This window comes from Copadichromis virginalis, linkage group LG14 (genome assembly GCF_057382275.1).
Source record: "Copadichromis virginalis isolate Kocher_CV1m ecotype Utaka linkage group LG14, C_Virginalis_male_GT1.1, whole genome shotgun sequence".
Classification (NCBI taxonomy): Eukaryota; Metazoa; Chordata; class Actinopteri; order Cichliformes; family Cichlidae; genus Copadichromis; species Copadichromis virginalis.
In genome coordinates, this window is record NC_140631.1 from 27,090,162 (window position 1) to 27,106,827 (window position 16,666).

Consider the following 16,666-nt stretch of genomic DNA (forward strand, 5'->3'; position numbering starts at 1 on the left):
CCAGAGGGAAAATGAAGTAACAGCAAGAAGGAAAGGAAAGCATCTTCGCGGGAGAGCGGAATTTAACAAAATGTATTGACAAAAGAGGAAAAAGGGACTTTCACACTCCCCTCTTGTCCTCTGTACCTCTCACACAGGATCATCGTTTTCCCTGGGCTGCTTCTGGATTTTGTTTCGTCTGTGCCGTCTCCATCTCTGTCCTCCCTCACCCCTCCGTCTCCCTTTCATCTTATTTCATCTGCATGTCTTTTCTCTCCCTTTCTCTCTCTGTTTTTCCTTTTATTCCTCCCAGGCTTCGACGCTCTGTCTGCTAAATGAAAGCGCGTCTCTGTGCAGGCGCTGTGTTTTTTTTCTGACACGATGCTTCAGGCAAACCAGCGGGGTTCCTGAGCATGTGTTAACCACTCCCACTCACCACACCTCTGATTCCACATTCAAGTGACAGAAACGCACTCGCACGGTCGCATCAAGACACACGCGCACGCTTTCACACTCTCGCACTTGACAGCTGCTTTGCACCTGTTGCTCTTTAGAAGTTCAAATCAAGCACAATTTTTCTTTTTGTTCACTTTTTTCCCGCCACCCAATTTTTAATTTTTTTCTTTTTTGTCTATTTCTGTCACTTTAATATCTAAAAGATTCCTCGAGAAGGAAAAAGATATTATACTCACAACACTGAAGCAGCCATGGCTCCTTCTTTTGACAAATGGCCTCTCATTAAGACCAATTTGTCTGGCTTCTTTGTACCACTGGTATTCATTTTTATCTGGTCTCAAATGTCCAGAGAGGATTATAGAGGTCAAAGTTCAGCCGTAAGCTGTGCAGTATCCTTCTCATTGACATTTGAGCTGAGACTTTTACAAGTTCAAAACCTAAGAATTTGTTTAAAAAGCAGGAGCCTGAAGATGAACTTAAAAACACATTTTTAAAAAAGGAGCTATTATGAAAATAGTTGTTTGCTATTGTTCTGTATGTCTAATGGTAATCTGTTTATGTTCAGTTAACACTTAATTGTCAATGAAGAGAAAACAATGAGAAATCAATACTGCTCAAATTTAGGGAAGAAGACCCAAATGCAAGAACCAGGGAGTGCAAAACGTCTTTAAACTAAAACGTGTGGCAGTTGTACACAGAAGATGAGTCATCATGGCAAACAGTGCAGCTGAGGTGAGGGCAAAAAGGCAAAGTCCATTAAACAGCCCAGAAGCTCACACACAAGGAAAACACAAGAAAAATGAGGAATCCTGGACCTGATGACATGGCAGCAAACCAGCGTATTTATGCATAGAGAGAAGGTCGAGACAACCTGCTGAAGGTGAAACTGAGCATGAGAATGAGGCAAAGGGTGATTTAAGTGACCTTGAACATGACGTGGTTGTTGATGTCAGACAGGCTGGTCTGAGTATTTCAGAAACTGCTGATCTTATGGGATTTTCCCACACAACCATCTTTAGAGTTTACAGAGGATGGTCAGAAAAAGAGATAATATCCAGTGAGCGGTAGTTCACTGAGAGAAAATGCTTTGTTGATATCGGAGGTCAGAGGAAAAGACTTCTTTAAGATGACAGGAAGGCAACAGCAATTCAAATGACCACTGGTTACAACCATGGTATCCTGAAGACCATCTCTGAATGCACAGCATGTCAAATATCAAAGGAGATGGACTACACCAGCAGAGGACTACACCTGTCAGCTAAGACAAAGGAACTAGACAAAATTGGACATTTGATTAAGATTGGGAAACATTTCCTGCTCTAATTCAGTTGGTCGAGTGAGAATTTGGAGTAAATGACATGAAAGCATGGCTGCCTTGTGGTTCAGGCTGCTGCCGGTGTAACGGTGTAGGGGATTTATTATTTTTTTGGCACACTTTGGTCTCCTTAGTACCTACTGAGCATAATTTAAATGCCACAACTGACTTGAGTATTGTAGCTGACCATATCCAGCCCTTTTTGTGTGCAGTGAGTTCACAGTACTCAAATGGTCTCCACAATCACCAGATCTCAGTCCAGTGGAAAACCTCTGGGATGGAACAGGAAATTCAAACAAATCTACTACAGCTGTGTGATGCTATCTTGTCAATATGGACCAAAATATCTGAGCAATGTTTCCAGCACCTTGTTGACTCTATGCCATGAAAAAATTAAGGCAGGTCTTAAGGCAAAAGAGTACTGGTAAGGTGAGGCAGATTAAACACGAGAAACATTAATGGGGACAAACAATCACAGAGCTAACAAGAGTGTAACGAGCCCAAGAACTCCAGGAAAAAACAGGAAATTATAACAGAAACTGTGAGTGCAAAATCATTCACTGTGGACAAACGGGTTCAGAAGCATTTCAGTGAAATTTGCTCTACTGGAGGGATGTACTCTAATTAAAGTTGTTTGAATGATGGAAGGGGTTCAAAATCTCTCACAGATCTTCAGATGGGTTGAGATCTGTTGACTGCAAAGGTCACAGCATGTGATTCACATGCTTTCATTGTCATCAAAGCCTTTTGCCCTTAACCCTCTCAGAAGAGGCCGTTCCCATCAGGGTAGAAATGTCTCATCACAGCGTAAATGCAATCACTCTTGTCGTGATCCCCAAAGTATGACCGAGCCATTAGGCCCATTTTCCTGTCAGAGTCAAGGCTTTGGGTTTTTCCTCTAACTTGTCACCTACCTGATATCGCCGGACTTTCCCGTTGATCCCAGGTTTTTAAGCGGAGCATCGGGTATTTCAGTCTTTGTACTACTCCTACCTACATCACCTGCCTGAGCACATCGGCCTTTCAGTCATGCAAAAAAATCCACTCTGAAGACATATTCTGTTGTTATTCACTCCACTACCTGTTTCATGTATTTGTGGGAAGTGCTGTGTAATCGCCGCACAGGCTATCGCACCCTTTTTAGAGATGGGGACACCTCGGCTCCAGTGATTTATCAGGCTTCATGTCTGTCTGTGCCTCTGCCCAGCCTTCTCCAATGATCCCGTCATTATCACACCCTTAATGCATCTCACCACACTCTACATTTCCTTTGGCATGCTATCCATCTGTCTAATGGGCCAGTAGGGTGCGGCCGGCCAGTCATCACTTATGCACGCTGCTTTTGTGTGTCTGTGTGTATTTGTACAGTCATGTATCTTTCTCTTGACCTGTGTCATTTGAAATTTTGTGCTGATGAGTCTGTTTTTGTGTTAGCTGTGTCTTCAAGTTTAAATCACCCTCCTGTTCACACCCACTTCTGCACTCTCTTCATTGTGTGTTTGTGCCATTTGTAAATGCTCCATGCACTGGAAATGTGTAGATTGTGTATCTGAGGGTGTCAGTGCCTGTGAACTCTAACTGCGTCACCCATTAAGCTATTATGGACTGTAACTGAATCCCCCTGAAAGCTCAGCTCATGCCCACAGCTGCAGGGCAGTGATGGATGGATGGTGGAGGGATGAGAGTAGTCTTGCTGTAGCCAAACAGTTGTAAAAACAAACAGAGGGGTGGAGCATCTGGAAAGGTGTGCAGGAGAGGTGGAGGGCGTCTAAGGTGACCGTCACTGTAACAAGCTGAGCTGACTTATGATCAACGGCTTCGACCTCACTGCCCTGCTCTAAGCTGAGTCATGAGTCTTAGTGAGAAGAAAAGGGTTGTTCTTCTGGGGGTTTTTTCTTATTAAGGTGTGTGTAAACGCGAGTGTGTCTAATCATGGATAATTATTACACTTTATCTCATGTATATATCGGCTTTTATTCAGGAAATACAACTCAAGCAGCTGGCTGACAGCTGGAAAACTGCAAAACCCACCCAGGATCTACATGTGCCACCAGGTTGTCTGAGGGTGGGTTTTGTTTTTACAGCTATAGTTTGTTTATGCTGGTCCAAAAGAGTTTGCTAATGAGTTTGTAAGCTTGTAGATCCGTGTTGACCAAAATGCATCACTATAAGCCCCATTAGAGTGTTCAGTCCACTTATTGGCCAGATGTGTTTGGGGCAGGACCAACAGTAAAAACAGGAAGATGAGCTATTGGAGATTTTCCATTCATTTCATGGCTAGTTGCTAGCCCGTACAGACATTTGCACATCTACTGTACTTTGCATGCAAGAATGAAAAGCATATGTGCCTAGGGGAAAGTGTTCATCTCAAACTTGCAACGTACACATGGTAGTTGGGTCAAATCGACATAAGATCACATTCACGCTGTAAAAGAACCTCGTCCACGAAAAAGAACCTCGAAAAAAAAGTATTAGTGCTGGTGGGACTAAAAAAACGATTCCTGAATTTTCAGCTCAGTAAAATATTTATATGTGGCATTAATATGAACCCTAGTCTATCATCACCATTCATTTCTAATGTGCAGGATGTTGACACTCTTCCAGCTGGAGTATCTTCAGGTTTCTGCAGCAGCTGTGCATAACAAAGCTTGAATTCTTGTAAAAAATGCCAGGATGCATGTGTGATACGTGAGCTCATCAGCGCAGCATGGTGGCTCACTGGTTAGCACTGTTGCCTCACAGTAAGAGGCTCCTGAGCTTTGCCGTGTGGTGGTTGCATGTTCTCCCCATTGCTTGCCTAAGTGTTCCCATCACTGAAAGACAAGCTAGGTTAATGTGCTTGTGTGGGTCCAAGATTTTCACTTCCTTGTTACATGAAAGCAAATAAAATTGGCAAATGGTGGTGTCGAATTCAATGTCATGAGGTGAAAGAAAGGTGTCTGTCTTGAAAATGTGATGTGATGTGTTGTGGTGCATGAAATAAGGACTTAAATGTAGGAAGGGGAATCACACAGAAGAGGGTGGGAGGGGAGCAAGCTGAATCATTCAAAGGGCAAACTGCAACCAAAGAAATAAAATCAAAATACTATTTATTGGCTAATCAGGAGAGAGGAAAAAAATAGATACTGGAGAGTGTAATGATGTAGTTGGAGACAGTGACACAGGAGGGAAGTAAAACTAAACACAAAGACAGAGCAAAAATAAGTGAATAAAAGATTTAACAGAAGAGGAGACTAATAACTCTACAAATGCAAACATAAACAAAAGTATAACAAGAACTAAAGGCTCATAATAGTTTGTAATAAACAAAAACCTAAACTACAAAATAATGAACTAAACAGAGAACCAGGATTAAATCAGGGGCATAATGTCCAGAAGACGGACCCACACAATGTGCATGTTGCCCCAGATGTGATTGTAATGAGTTTCATGCAAAAATGAGAACCACCAGGGAAAAAATCCCTTTAACAGAGGTTGGAACTGTAAAGTAAATGATCATAAAGCTGGAAGATAAGAAAGAAATGAAGGACTTGGTGAATAAAAATGTTATTTCATGGAACAAAGATATCGATCAGAATCCAAAACTTGCCAAAAGAAAAAAAAAGTTGAACAAACTCTCTGACAAAGACGGGGTTTCGGACGATGCACGGACACACAGACACACTGAGGGTAATCAAGGGAATCGAAAACAGATGGGGAACAAGAAAGCTGAAACTAATCATGACAAGTGATACAAAGGACGTAAAATGAAATACAACCTTCAGGAGACCTTTATTACTGTCAAAATAAAACAGGAAGTAACTGCACAGGAAATGATTAACACTGATGAAGACAAGATTAAACAAGATGGTGTAAGGGAGGTAAGCATAAGCTAAACCCAAATAAAAATCCCAACACAATTACTGAACAAACACAAAATTTGATAAAGAAAGATTAAACTAAAACTGTGTGTTATAGTTTGCTCCATTAAAAATATCTCATTTTAAAGGAAGCTCTAGTGTATCCTCTATTAAATTCCTTAACCTCCTAAGACCCAAACTCGTTCATTGCATGCATTTTTAATTTCTCTTTGCTATTTGGGCTGATGACGATGTATAAAAACAAAGAATTATCAGATTTTTTTTAACCTAATTTTTGTTTCTGAGAAAAATCTGATCTCCCTATGAGGACATTCACTTTAAATTTTGATACAACAGTGGCAGTGTAATGTCTTTGTAAGTGGATATCAGGCCCTTGTAGGGCAAAATTTTGTAGTTTGGTCTAGACAACCCAAAATGTGATGTCCACATATGTGGACGGCAGGTCCTGGGAGGTTAATATTTAAAGTGTTCTTACGACAAGTTAAAACGTCTGCTATTTGCTGTGTTGAAGAAAGAAAGAATATACTTGGATTGATTTTATACATCTGAATGACAAGGATCTGTGTGTTACACTGGGCCTGGGGTTGTGACTACATGTGAAGGTAATCATGGTCAGTGAGCCTGCACTACCATTTTTAATACAGAAATACATTTTCCTGTTCCCCAAAAGTTGATTCTGTTCATCTGGATGCAGCGTTTTCAGTGGGAGAAACGTTTCGTCACTCATCCAAGTGACTTCTTCAGTCTTCAGACAGTCTGCAGCATGGTGGCTGCATCCAAGTGACTTTCTTGAGCCTTGATTAAATAAAACTCCAAATAACAGGATGCCATTGGACAGGGATAAAAGGAAGCAAAATGCTTTGATGTCATTTATGTTTGATCTACTTGTAGTAGCAGTTGATGAACCTATTCGAATTGCTATTTTTCTTTTCAGTTTTTGTGTTGGGGTTAAAACGGATTTCCTTTAAGGTTGGAGAAGCCTGCAAAGCACCTACCAGACACGTGCAAATTCAACCACTAAATACCAAAAACAAATCGATTGTTATTGAATTTGTTCGTCCCCTGATATCCACAATGAATTATTTAGTGTTTTGCAATTTGTGTTGGTGATGGGTGACGTGTGTGTGTGTGTGTGTGTGTGTGTGTGTGTGTGTGTGTGTGTGTGTGTGTGTGTGTGTGTGTGTGTGTGTGTGTAAATGACGGATTTCCATTAGTGCCACACATTTCACAAAACCCTCAGACCCTGCGGCTTCAGCTTTTTGTCTCACACACAAATAGTAGTTTAAGGGCCACTGGCTGCTTTTAACACGCTCCCCCTCCTAATCCTCGCCCTATGACTCCCATAGGCCTCACCTTTCCTACTCATGCATCATCTCTTCCTCCCCTCTCTCTCCATCACTTACTCCTGACTCACCCTGCCTCCCGGCTAACAGTCCATGACTCATGTTATTCACAGAGCTGTCTGCGTGTCAAGGGCTCGGAGGAAAGGGGCAGGATGGGGAGGTTAAAAAGGAGCTGGATCAGGGAGGGAGTGCTGAGGCAGATATGACTGTGGAAGCACAACGAGAGACAGAAGGAAATCACTTTTGATCTATCATCAGATAGATTAAGACACTGGCAGAGAGGGAAGGAGTGATGGGGTGGGGGGGGAGGGAGGAAGTGAAACCGCGAGTGGTTGTGACCACCAGAGGAATTGTTTGAGTGATCAGATATCTGAGCAATCAGCAGGCGTTTAAAAGCTTTGGTGGACTAAAAGCTGTGTGTGTATATGTGTGTGATTTTTGTCCGTGTGTCTTTGCTAATGATGTTATTCTGATCTCAGAGCTGCAGAGAATTGCTGTTGCAATCTGTGGGATAGATTACTATAGTCCTTTTCTCAAGCGTTCCACTTTACTGCTGTTTTCAGCTTGCTGACTTTAATGCACTCACTTTCTGCCCTTCTTTTGTTTTCCTGCGGCCCTCAAGATTTAGAAACCACCTAAAAAGTTAAAGGAACAAGTCGAAAGCTTCCTCGTAGCGATCAGTGCATTTTTTTCCCCATGTTCTTGTATTTTGCATGTCGAGCTCAGCGATGCTGCTCTCCTGCCCCAGGGCTCAAACTGCTTGGACGACTTTTTGTGTCTTCTCTACACTGTGAGACATTAGAACCGGCTATTTATAGTCCGCCCCGAGGAAGCAGTGTGCAGGATAAATTTCATTGTGGCTCTATTAAAAGGAACAGAGTAAGATGTCAGCAAAATCTCCCCGTCTTTCTTTTTCACTCGGGGGACACACATGTGGTTTAATCTTCTCTAAACGAGACAAAATGTGTTTGGTTGGACAAACTAAGGCAGAAAATGTTTATGAACCACTAACTAGTTCCTGTCTTCCTCCTCACAGCTTGTCTGTTGCAGTCCGAGCTGGTAAACTATGAGAGAGTGAAGGAGTACTGTCTGAAGGTCCTGAGCCACCAGAGAGACCACTTCAAGGCCATGTACCGAGCCGGCATCGCCTTCTATCACCTGGGTGATTACGAATGTGCCCTACGCTACCTGCGTGACGCCAAAAACCGCGAACCCACAGGTGAGAATGACCCAGTGTATTTATACATTTACAAAGCAGCCTTGAGGTACAAGATCTTCTCTGATGGTGAAACAATGTGCTCACCTGTAGCTCCATATTTAAATTGATGTACTCTGACCTTAGTGCAGCTTATCAGGTCATCCAGTTGTCTCATGATCTGAAACTTGAGGCATGTTTAATATTAGCGTCAACATTTATGACAGGAAAAATCAAAAAGCATAATTGGTACAGTTCTCCTGCTAGATTTTATTTGTTATGTTACAAACTGAGTGATAACTAAAGCCTTTTGTTCCGAGAGTGCTGAGCAGAAACTAAAAAGATGCTCTCTGTGTTTCTAAAACCTGTATTACTGTACAGACTTTAAAAGACTTCCTGTTTTGCATGTTTGCTTTGACTATGCACATTTCCAAAAAGTTCAAAAGCACAGCTACACTTGTATTAAAACTGCTCCATATTTTACATCAGTATGCTTTCATGATAAATTATACTGCAGACGGCCAGTATTAAATTACTTTAGTGTAAATGAATTAAGTAAAGTACATAAGTGATATGTGTAAGCAGCACATTGTGTTTTATAGTCTGTTTATTTGAAAGGCAAGAGGGGCAGATTTGTTTTATGAATACATTTTATGTCTAATGTTTAGGATCCAGATGCAAAAGCCACAGGAAACCAGTCTAAACAGCAAAGACACATGTGCAGATGTTCACAGGCTTCGTCCACACGTACATATTTCATTTTGAAAAATATCTTTCTTCACATGAATCATGACAAAAGTAGGTCCACAGACATTGCAACCCACAGTCTGACATCAGAAAAGTAGGTGAAGTCTCACACCTTTGATATTAAAAGAAATCTTTTTCTTTGTCCACATTTGAAAATCTTCCACTCCCCTGACTCTATAGGTTTTCCAGAAATACTCATGTACATGTGGACAGCACAGCAAACCCAAATGGAGACTCACAGCTTTTTTTTGGCTGCTGATGATGGTAGTGTTCAAAATAACAAGGGCCATGAAAAGGAGACTCAAACTAAATCCACAGTACTTCAGAAGGAGGATGGAAACACAAGAGACCACTATCAAAACAAAACAGGGGGGGGGGGGGAGCTACAAACCAAAACTAGCATGTGTTATGATAATGATAAAAGCCAACACAAGACTCTGATCTTCAGATACCAGAAAACATATTAACCAAGAATAAAACCCGAAAAATGTAACCAGAGACGGTAAGAATTAAGTAAATATCCGCTTGGCATCTTTCTTGGCCTTAAGAAAACAATTCTGATGGCTAAAGATCCAAACAGGACACAAAAAAAAAGAAAAAAAGAATTAAGCAAATATGCCGTCTCAGGAAAATGCTAGAGGGGCCACTTTCTTGACTAAATCATAGTATGAGAAGCACATGCAACAGAGGCAACATGCTTGGCAGCAAATGCAGCTCCTTTTTTTTATATCAAAGAGTGAGTGTGCACATGCAGGTGTGCACCTCTGTGTTCATTACGTGCCAGCTGTAGGACACGTGGCATTAGGAGCTCTAGTAGATTTTTGTATGAATTTTTGCTGTGGATACATTTGGAAGGATATTTTTCTAAAATAGGAGGAAATAGATCGTTTTCACTTTGGGAAACAGCCTTTTTAATGCCTTTGCTCAATCGATATATTCCAGGAACACGAAAGTTTTCAATTCACCTTGTAAATCTACAATTTGAGAACTCAAAATGAGAACTAAAATGATAATCATGACCAAGTTTGAGCCAAATGTCTCATATGACAAAATGACAAAAGGTTGAAGGTCAAATCTGGATAAACTTGAATTGTTTGGAGAACTTTATCCAATAGGAAAGTGTCAAAAGGTGAGAGGTCAGGGTTCTTTCTCGTCATCGATGAGCAGTTACAGCTGACTAAAGTAAAAGCCTGTAGCTCTTTTCTCTACATTGTTTACCTTTCTGCTGTAGCACGTCTTTTACTCAGTTTGCTAAACTTAAGTAAGAAAGGGGCAACCGACTGCTCTGCTGCCAGTGCTCAGAGCATCCACCGATGACCTGTCGTCCCATTTTCTCTCTGCAGACACCAACGTGCTCCGATACATCCAGCTGACAGAGATGAAGATGAGCAAGAGTGGACAACGGGAACGAGACAGCGGCAAGGAGACCCAGGGCTAACCTTCGACCTTTCCCCCCTCCTGAACCCTCTGACCTTTCATCCTACAAGTTGTACCTCCCACTCTCCACTTTCTCTTCCTCCCCTGTTGACTCCTCCTGATGGCAGCCCTGTCAGAAGAGACGCAATCACCTGCCTGTTACAGACAAACACATATCAAGCGCTGTCTGCGACCCACCCTCTTCCTTCTTCCTCTCCCTCTTCTTCTCCCTCTTTCTCCCTCAGGTGCTGTGGTTCCTCTCCCTCGACGCAGTCAGCAAGGAAACTTTAAAAAAAAAAAGAAATATCATGAAAATACATGGAAGAAGCTGTAATATATACTCATACAAACCCATCATTGTGGTGGAGTCAAAACGAAGCTTCAGCCCATACACATGACAGACAGACATCTGCGTGATTCAGCAGATGTTTAAAAAACATGGAAAGCATTTTGTTTCTGCTCTCTCGCGCTCTCTTTTTCTCTCCGTTTTATTCTGAACTCTCGAGGAGAATTTGGGGGGTCTCGGGAAGCTCGACCACACCGGGAGGAGGGCAGGGATGCGTGTGGAAGTGTGTGAAACAGGTTTGGAGAATAAAAATGGGTGCGGTGAGGCGGTGTATATGTGTATGAGACACATGCCAAGACCACATCCCGATTTGATTGTACATCCTAACCCACCAGGTCTCACTCAGGCCACTTACCCAGACTCTGAGATGGACTAATATAACAAGTAGAAAAAAAAAGCCTGCCTCCGTGCTTAATCTATCACTTTTCTGTCTGGATTTTTCTTTCCTAGATCCCTTCTATCTCAGTTTCTTGACTGTTTTTTGAATTTAAGGGCTAATTCAAGTGTTTAAAACCCCGTATTAGGCTTTTTTAATTTGCTGTCATACTCAGTAGTGAACAATCGGTGGTTAATAGCATCTGTGTGTGCAGCAAAGAGCCTAAATTCTCCAAGCGGTTCATTCCGTTGCCTGATGTACTTTCGTGCAAACTGGTGTGTCTTGAATCTGTTGTCCGAACCCCCTCCTGGGTCGTGTGTCGTGTTACTGTTGTTGAGACTGTCGAAGCCCCTCCCTCGCTCCCTCGCTCCTTCTCATCAATTCCACCATCCTCTGTTCTCCTGTTAATGATGTCACAACGGAAAATAGCCAGTGAGATCAGACTTCCATCAGCTGCCGCTGGCTAGATGGAGATCCACGAGAAATTTTTTTCAGAGAGAGAGAGAGAGAGAGAGACACTTTTATCCTTTTATCACTAATGCTGAGGCTTCCCAGACATCCATAAACCACCACGGAGACTCTGGGCAGCGTTAGTGCAGGGAAAACGCACACACACACACACACACACACACACATCTGGCCTGATGGTGCAGACTGCCGTCTTGGAGCACTTCACCTAGAGTGAGTCATTTGAGATTTCTCCTGCTTACAGTTTACTGTATGTTGATAGATTAAAACACCTGTGCTGGGCAGATAACACACAACATTAGCATTGCAGATGATCTGGTTTGTGGATATCCATTACAAGCTGTCAAACTTATCTTGTGACATGTGAAGCTGAATCATTGATATGTGGCTTTTTATAATAGCTTTACCACAGGCTTAAATCTGCCTGCTCTGTTCTGCAGAAGGCTAGATTTATCTTTTGTGAGAGCATGACCTAAAATATCCCGTGAAAACCCAGTTTCCTCCTTATCATGTGCAAGCCCACCTCCTGCATGTAACATGCGGCTCCAGAGCGTTGCTTCAGATGTTTTGGGATTGGGATTATATCTGCTCTATTGCTTTCTGTCATGGCATGCTGCCACTCAACTGTTTGCGTATACCTCTGTTTTATCCATTCTGCCCTTTATAAACACAGAAGGTGGCGACAGACTGTGATCACAGCAGCAGAATAGGTATGAAATACTTCTTCAAAATTAGGGTCACCTTCTGCCTCGACTAAAATAACTGATTAGTCCACTGCTTAAGAGGCTGAGGAGGAAATCAAGTCAAATAACGGCGTTGGGTGAGCCCCCCCCCCCCTTCCCCGTTTATTTCATTGACCTGCTATGAGGTAAATAGGGACCTAAGTGTGTCAATGGGACTCTGGAGAGACGGCACCACGCGCTGGAGAGACCGGCATGAAACTGAGAGGCTCCGGTGGAGGGAGAAGTAGGCCATCATCAGCCCCACTAAAGCAGCTGCACCTCTAAATTGGCAGCAAAAAGCAAGTTTTGAGCTTATTTATCATCATACACTGCACTTAGAAAAAGTGTGTGGACACCTGAGCATTAATCTGCAGCCTGAGTTTGCTCCCATTCAGCCAAGAGATCATTAATGATGTTGGGCGACGACAAGGCCTGGCTCACAGCCGACGATGAAAGCGAGGTCTCGGTCTGCATTGTTGTGCAAGCTGTAGAATAAGAAATGTAGCAGCAGCGTGCACCAGATCATGAAAAAGCCAATCAGACGTGCACAATATAAACCTCTCTGAGGAACGCAGGCAAAAGTGATCACATAAGCATAAACATGGCTGTGGCTCAAGAGGTAGAACAGGTCATTCACTAATTGAAAAATTAGTGGTTCAATCTCTGCCTACTCTAGTCAGCACGCCAAATCCCAAGTTGCTCTCTAGTGTGCACATCAGCGTGTGAATGTTAGATAGAAAGCACATAGACACAAAGGTGAGCGGATGAATCCAAGTATTGATACCAGTGCTGTTATTGGTAAAGGATCGATACTTTGTTTCTCTCCTTTTCAGTAAATAGCCTAACAAATAATTATTTTTTGGGAGATTAAAACATACACCTTAAACATGCACTATAAAAAATGTCTGAGCCTTTTCGTGCTGACTATCACATCTATTTTATTTACAGCCTGAAGCACATTTAAACAACGGAAGTTGAACCAAAGTGCTTTAGAGACGACCACATTTACATTCCAGCTCTCCAACAAACACAGTTTCAAAATACCTGAAAGGCTGCAAGGTGATTTAGTGGTCATTAAAATGTGTTTGGAATTTGCAAAGTGACAATGATCCATCTCATAAATCACAACACACCGCTTTAGCCCAAATAAGCTGCCTTTATAGGCTAAAACGATCGATATCAGTATTGGTATCTGCAATACTGGCCCTGTATTTACTTGGTATCGGATCGATACCAGAATTCGCAGCAGAGCACAGCACTACTTCGACATAGATGCAGGATTTATGTCATAATTATAAAAAATATAAACATTTACATGCAAGGCTGTCCACATATTTTTGTCCACATGTTGTGGGAAATTGTCTGATTAAGTTTAAGGTTCTGTTTAAGACTCCATCTCTGAATTAGTGCCACGATCAGCAACGCTGCTGCAAAGTGTGAAACATTTGATTTGTATTGGTGTCGTGCAGCTCTGGGGTTAATTAGGATGAAAACACTGAATGCAGAAGCTTTCCTTGCTCCTCCTTTATGCTCTCTCTTGGAGATAAATCACCACAACAGCAAGGAACGGCACCTGCAAGCGCCATCTCCATAACTACCTTGGCCGAGTCCCCTCACCCAGGGGTCCCCTCGAGGATCGGTCTCCTCCCGTGGTCCGCTCTCCACGGCACCAGCCCCCCCCCCTCCCCCTTCCATCTTGTTTTTGTCTTGCAGTGCTAAGTCATTCTTGCTCAACTTGTACTACTGTACTACGACCGTCTAGGGATTCCTAGCTGCACATAAAACAGGATTGTTTCTAGCTGATTGGTTTCCTTGATTAATGACCAAGCTGACTCGGAGGCTGTTATCGTAAGCATAACCTGACAACATGCTGTCTGTGCAAATGGAGACGGAGACACCGGATCTCTGCGTCTGTGTAGCTTTGAAAACTAACAAAAAGCACAACAAAAAAGAGAGACGGGAAAGTGAAAAAAAAAATACTGGCTGTGTTACTTTATTTTGGCTATTTTTACTTTGATGTCATTTAAGGTAAATGTTTGTCAAATGTCAAAGTAGTTTTTGTGAATATATGATACAAATGTACAAAAAAACAGAAAAATGGAAAGTTTTATGGTTGTGAAAAGCTTTACTTCACTAAATTACTTTATCAGCGGCAAAGAAAAGCAAGAGATAGAAAAGAGAATTTAACTACAGCTCCTTCACTGAGCTGCTTTGTGACTGTGTCTGTATTTGTTGGTATTTCTGTTGATGTCCTTCAAGTCGAGGGATACAGAAACGGCTCGGAGTATGTGCAACGCCCTTTGACTGTCTGACTGACGGTTCACCCAACTATTCTGTTTCTGAACAGCGAGACGAGCAGTAAACACAGGCGTGGATGACACTCTGAGGAACTTGGACCAGAGCTGCTTCTCAAAGCTGCAGGCCTCCATCCTACCTGAAGGGACACAAGGCTGGGGTGTCCAGGCTAAAACTGTGTTTTTGTCTCTCCTCGCTGCCAAGAGGCCTTTCTCTTTTTCCCCTTTCAACTTTCAGACATCCAACAGGCCTCCATCACTGGTTTTACTGAACTGCTAGCCTGGGAATGCACTATTGATTGGTAAATGAAGATTATGAATAAAGTTTCAAACAAAGAGGAATGTTGCTGTTGTGTGGTTGTGACTTCATCTAATTTCAGATAAAACTACACAGGTAGGACTCTGGAAAAGGTAATAATTTGTAAATGAAATGTAGCCATGTGTAGTAACATGTGGACGCAGAAGACAAACAGACCGTGAAGCTGAGCTGAAGAGAAGTTCATGACAAATAAGGTCTAGTAAGGTTGAAGAAAAGCATTTAAAAGTATAAAGAAGATCAGAAGGAGATGCTTTGTGCCTTTCTGGATCTAAAGAAAAAAATGATAGTGTGCCAAGAGAGTAACTGTGGTAATAGTGAGGTCGTCAGACATGGAAGACACATATATTAGGGTGGTGTAGGACATGTATGAGGACAACAAGACAGTGGTGAGGTGTGCGGTAGGAGTGACAGATGGGTTCAAGGTGGAGGTGGGTTTCCATTAGGGATCAGCTCTGAGCCTTCACAGTGGTGATGGACAGGGTGACAGATGAAGTCAGGCAGGAGTCTCCATGGACTATTATGTTTACAGATGACATTGTGATCTGGGGTGAGAGTAAGGACCAGGTGGAGGAGAGTCTGGAGAGGTGTAGGTATGCACTGGAGAAAAGAGGTGTGAAAGTCAGTAGAAGCAAAACAGAAAACATGTGAGAATGAGAGAGAGACAGGTGTAACAATGAAGCTGCAAGGAGTAGTGGTAGTAAAGGTAAATGAGTTTAAATACCTGGAGTCAACCATCCAAGCCAAAGGACAGTCTATGAAAGAGGTAATCAAGGTGATTGTGACAGAAGGATAGCAGCATGCTGGATAGGATAGAAGGACAGATGTACGTTTGAAGGTGGTGGCAGGATTAGAAATGAGTGCATCAGTGGGACAGCTCAGGTCAAACAGCGCGGAGATGAAGTAAAAGAGACGAGACTGACATGGTTTGGACCCATGCAGAGGAGGGATGTTGAAGATGGAGCTGCCAGGCAGGAGGAAAACTGAGAGATTTGTGGATGCAGCGAAGGAGGGTGGTGTGACAGAGGAGGATGCTGTGGATAAGGTGAGATTGGAGGCAACTGATCCACCAGGGCAGCCCCTAAAGGGACCAGCTAGAAGAAGAAGAAGAAGAAGAAGAGCCCTTATTCAAAAAAGCTGCTGAGACTCTCTGATGCCACAGTTTAGTTCACCCCACACTCTGACTCACCTACACAAATAACTTATTCTACTGACCCGACTCATGATGCAAAGTGTGAGTCATATTTACCAAAAATGCTTGTTAAATCTAACATTATACATTTCTCAAACCTAATTTAATCTAATGCATGAGGCCTACTTACTGTAGCCGAGGTGCTGCAATTGTAGTGTTACAGTTTGGTTTAAAAAAAAAAAAGCATGGACGATTTATTTAGGCTTTCATAATTATCACAATAATTACCTTGATTAAAATTATTATGGAGTGCGCCTAGGCTCTGCTTTGACCTCTGATGTGTTGAAAACATGAGGCTGTGAGCAGGGTAAGAGGCTAATATCACTCCGGCATGCTTCATTCTTGTAGAGGTCTGTCTGTGTGGCAGATGGTAAGAAGATGTGACAGAGCATGATGGAAGCAAAGAGAGAGAGGAAAATGAAGGTTATCCCGAGGGTGATGGGAAGGATGAGGAGAGGATCAAAACTGAAGACAGGGACAATATTGGAGGACATAAACACTGAAGGATGAGACGGAGGGAGTAACAGAGAAGGAAACACTGAGGCAACTAAACCATGTGCACACAATTCAAGGACCAGAACTCAAACTGTACAATAAGAACTAAAACGAATGCTCAAAATTAAAATTAAAAAACATGACCT

At 42.4% G+C, this 16,666-nt stretch overlaps 1 protein-coding gene across 1 annotated transcript in view; it reads left to right on the plus strand.

The window, feature by feature from the left end:
* The window catches only part of ttc9b (tetratricopeptide repeat domain 9B), a 38,553-nt gene extending 23,698 nt beyond the window's left edge, over positions 1-14,855 (plus strand). The window contains exons 2-3 of the mRNA XM_085430227.1: positions 7,990-8,172; positions 10,239-14,855. Coding sequence (XP_085286353.1) covers positions 7,990-8,172; positions 10,239-10,333 — 278 coding nt within the window. The 3' untranslated portion in view covers positions 10,334-14,855. The remainder of the gene's footprint in view (positions 1-7,989; positions 8,173-10,238) is intronic.
* The last annotated feature ends 1,811 nt before the right edge of the window (positions 14,856-16,666 follow it).